The sequence below is a fragment of the Lepidothrix coronata genome, unplaced genomic scaffold (assembly GCF_001604755.1).
Source record: "Lepidothrix coronata isolate B3197 unplaced genomic scaffold, Lepidothrix_coronata-1.0 Scaffold220, whole genome shotgun sequence".
Classification (NCBI taxonomy): domain Eukaryota; kingdom Metazoa; phylum Chordata; class Aves; order Passeriformes; family Pipridae; genus Lepidothrix; species Lepidothrix coronata.
Window position 1 is genome coordinate 729369 of NW_016690400.1, and position 3895 is coordinate 733263.

A 3895-nucleotide genomic window follows, 5' to 3' on the forward strand; every position below is an offset into this window, starting at 1 on the left:
AAGGAGATGCTCTTTTTTTTTGAAGAGTTGTGCCCAGACCTTGGGCAGGAGGCCAGCCACGGCCCCAGTCCCTGCAGCCCCCTGCTCAGCTGGGGAGAGTGTCCACTGTGGAGAAGAGGGAGGGGACCCTGCAGGGCGATGGCAGCTGTTTCCATCCAGGAGGCCAAGAGCTCCTTCTGCTTGGCTGCTGCCCTCTGGTGATTCTTCAGGGTGTGATGGCACTCCACATACTTTTGTTCCTGCAGAGAAAACCTGACAGACTCTATCAGTCTTCTGCACAGTTTCTGGTTTCTTCTTATCCCAAAGCAGAATCCAGACCACGTAGAATTCGTGGCCATTGTATTAATGTGTATGTATCACATAAGAGACACACTCTTGGGCATTATGACAGATAGGGCAGCTCCACTCTGTCCCCATAGCCCTGTCTGTTCTCCTTGGCAAGAGGAAAGACTATCACCATTCCTGGGTCCAGCACCCAACCGACAGGGTGTCCAGGGTCCTGGGAGTGCACCACCCAGGCTCTGTGGGGGTACCTTTTTATAGATAAATTTTCCTCATCCCGGGATTAAGTTTCTCACTGTTCATGCAAATAAGTGAGCATGTGCAATACAGTCTTCTGGACCTTTCTGGAAATGGACTGGAGGGTCTTGAGGGTCTTTTGGTGGTCTTGATTCCCCTCTATTGGTCTTGCTCACTCCTTGACCCTACTTCTGCACTTGAGCTGTCCTTAGTGTTGTGTAGTCACCATATACCAGAACAGGAAATTTGCCCCCAGAAAGGTGCTGCCTTACCTTCATACAAACCCCCTTTCCGGGCACATCCTGTTCTAAGTTGCCTGCTTGGTGTTTGAGGCATTGCAATGCATTAACTCCTTACTGCCCAGCTTTCTGCAGTTAGTTCAAAAAAACAATTACCATCTAATGGGGACAAAAATCATCCTTAGGGCCCAGAGGACAGTAAAAGATTTGCATTCTTAACGACAGGGCAACATCTGCACTCTTTTTTTTCTTTCTCATGTTTCTCTAGTACTGTCTTTCTTGCACTTGTAGTTGTTGCAGGCTTAAGGTGTTAGATACCACTTTTCCACTGTAGATGGTGCCAATATCTGTAGTGAACGTACAGAGCTGGACAGAAGGCAATGTGAGGCTAAATTCTTCCCAACTGAGGATGGAGTGATCGCTGAGTTCAGGAATGCTCGAGCAAAAATCAAGCCAGCAGGATTTTATAGAATTTACATGTAGAATAGCTTCAGAGCAGAAAATACAGACCTCTTTTTGTTGCTGACATGTTAAAATTTAATTCAGTTTAATAAAATTCAAATTAATATAGCTCATATACAACTTAATGCAATTCAAATTTAAACAGATATAAAGTTTACACAATGAAATAAAATTAGATTTTAAACATTTTAATACTATTTAATACAATTTAAATTTAAAGTAATACAACTTAAATTGTTCAGTGTCTGGCCACCCAGCTGACCACCATCTTTTTCTATGGTGGCATACCAGCCTGTGGGGAGGTCTCTTGTCCCTTGGTGGTGCTGCCTGGTGTGGGGCTTGCCTAACCACCCTCTCTCCCAGTCATGGCAGACTGGCAGGAGAAGATGACTGGCAGCAGCAGCAAGGAATCAGTGGCATGAGCCCAGTCTTCTCCTGAGCAGTCTCTCAGGCACTGGGCAAGATGCAAGGAAATGGGATGGGAGTTGCATGCAGCACTGGGGACAGGGCAGCTGCTGGTACTGTGGGGATATCCTCATTCTCTAACTCTTCTTACATGGCATTGATGAAGCAGTGGGCAGCTGTGAGGACCCACTGTGGACTGACAGTGGACATATATATAGGGCAGATATGCCCTGTGCCTGGATCCCAGAGATCCCAGACGCTGACAATCCCACATGAGGACCCTGGCTGGATACCCGTGCCACCCACCATGTGTGATATGATCTAGGAAAAAGCCATGAGGTCATAGTCAGAAGATCATCTAATTCCAACCCCGTCTGCCATGGACAGAGACATTCTCCTCTAGAGCAGGTAGCACAAAGCCCCATCCAACCTGGCCTTGAAGACTTGCAGTGATGAGAGAGTCCAGTTTTCTATTCCCTGGTGCACTGTACATGCACACACACACATAAGTATTCAACGTTGCTTCCATTTGACTGCTGAACAGCTTCCCCCTTTTTCCCCAGGTACAGCAGACCCTGGCTGTTGGACTGTCATTTCAATTACAGCCAAGAAGCTGCTCTCCTTGATGACCAAGGAGAGTTCTCTGAGCTTTGCTTTGATGAAGTTAAAGGAAGACCAAGGAGCTGGAAGGTTCCTGCCCAGACATCCCGAGTCCAGTTTCCAGTTCCCTGGTGTGCTGTACACACATATGCACACAGAGGCATCCCACCGGTCAGCAGCCTAAGACACTGTGCNTGCCTTCTGCTGCCCAAGGCAGAGAGGAAAGCAAAGTTACAAGGGGGGGTGACAGCACTAGCATGGCTTAGGCTCCAGAAATGCCAAGCTGGAGGCTGCTAGGAAGCAGGGACACGAGCCCAGCCTTCTCCCTGAGCAGTCTCTCAGCTGGGCTCGCAGTGCCCAGGCACTGGGCATGCTGCAAGGAAATGGGATGGGAGTAGCACGTGGTGTTGGGCACAGAGCACCAGCTGGGGTGTTGGGGATATCCCAGTTCCCGGGTCCTCCTTACTTTGTGCGGTTGATGAAGCAGTGGGCAGCTGAGAGGACCCACTGTGGTCTGATGATGGTCCCTCCACAGTTATGCCTAAACAATGTTTCTGTCCGAAGACTCTGGATGCTGACTATCCCGGCCCAGGCCCCTCTTCCTGGCCGGACAGGTACACCACCCACGATGCGCGTCGTGCTGTAGGGTGCAGGCCGGAGCCCGCAGACCTGTCTGTAAGCAGAAGGTCATTACTGTGCTGCTTGAGGGCTTGATGCTGCTCAGGCTGAAGGGCAGCCTGCTTCCCTCCCCACAGGGCACTGGTTGCACAGCCAGCAGGGCCAGGGGACCCCGTGGGGGCGTGTGTCTGTCTGCCCCTGTGTCTGCTTCAGCCCTGTAGATGAGTTGTGCCAGCAGTCTGAGTGCGGGCAAGGGGATGAGGCTCCCACATGGGGTTTGGGAAGCTCTGGTGTAGCCACGGAGACAAGCAGGCACCCTCAGGGCAGCCCCTACAACTTGCCCAGGCTCCCTCCCAGAGCCTGGGGCCACTTACCCGCACGTGTTCGATGTGCCATCTGCGGCCCCACACAGGGCCAGCAGGATGAGCAGGCGCAGCAAAATCATTGCTGTCAGCGACACAGGTCAGCTGCAAGGAGTGAGGGCCTGTCTCCTCCAGCACAGCTGCCAACAAAGTGTCCGCAGCACTCGAACTGCCACCAGTGCCCTCAGCCTGGGGCTGATGTCACAGAGGGGCTGGTTCCATGATCTGGGCATGGTGGTGGCCTCTGGACGCAGGGGGAGAAGGGTAACGTAGAGTCATAGAGCCATGGAACGGTCTGGCTTGGAAAGGACCTTAAAGATCCTTTAGTTCCAACCCCCAGCCATGCGCAGGGACACCTTCCACCAGATCAAGTTGCTCAGAGTCCCATCCAACCTGGCCTTGAACAGTTCCAGGGCAAGCTGTGCCAGTACTCTGCCAACAATAAAAGCTTTTACTTGTTATCAGAAACTGGTCCAGAATTTGTGGCAACCACAACAACAACAAAAAGCCCCACACTGAGGTTTTTAAAACCAATTTGTGACACTGTTTCCCCGCTTGAGACAAGAAAATCAACTAGCAAATTTAACAGTGTCTGGGCCTAAGGTTTTTTAGGTGGTGTTTACAACCTAACTATGAACACCTCTAATTAAACATTCTTTTCCTTTAAGGGAAGAAACTGGAGCCCCTTCA

At 50.7% G+C, this 3895-nt stretch overlaps 1 protein-coding gene across 5 annotated transcripts in view; it reads left to right on the plus strand.

The window, feature by feature from the left end:
* LOC108506593 overlaps positions 1-2672 on the plus strand; it is a 24889-nt gene extending 22217 nt beyond the window's left edge. For all 5 annotated transcript variants that reach the window (XM_017833775.1, XM_017833773.1, XM_017833774.1 and 2 more), the window contains one exon: positions 2189-2672. In XM_017833775.1, the coding sequence (XP_017689264.1) occupies positions 2189-2522 (334 nt within the window). In that variant the 3' untranslated portion in view covers positions 2523-2672. The remainder of the gene's footprint in view (positions 1-2188) is intronic.
* The last annotated feature ends 1223 nt before the right edge of the window (positions 2673-3895 follow it).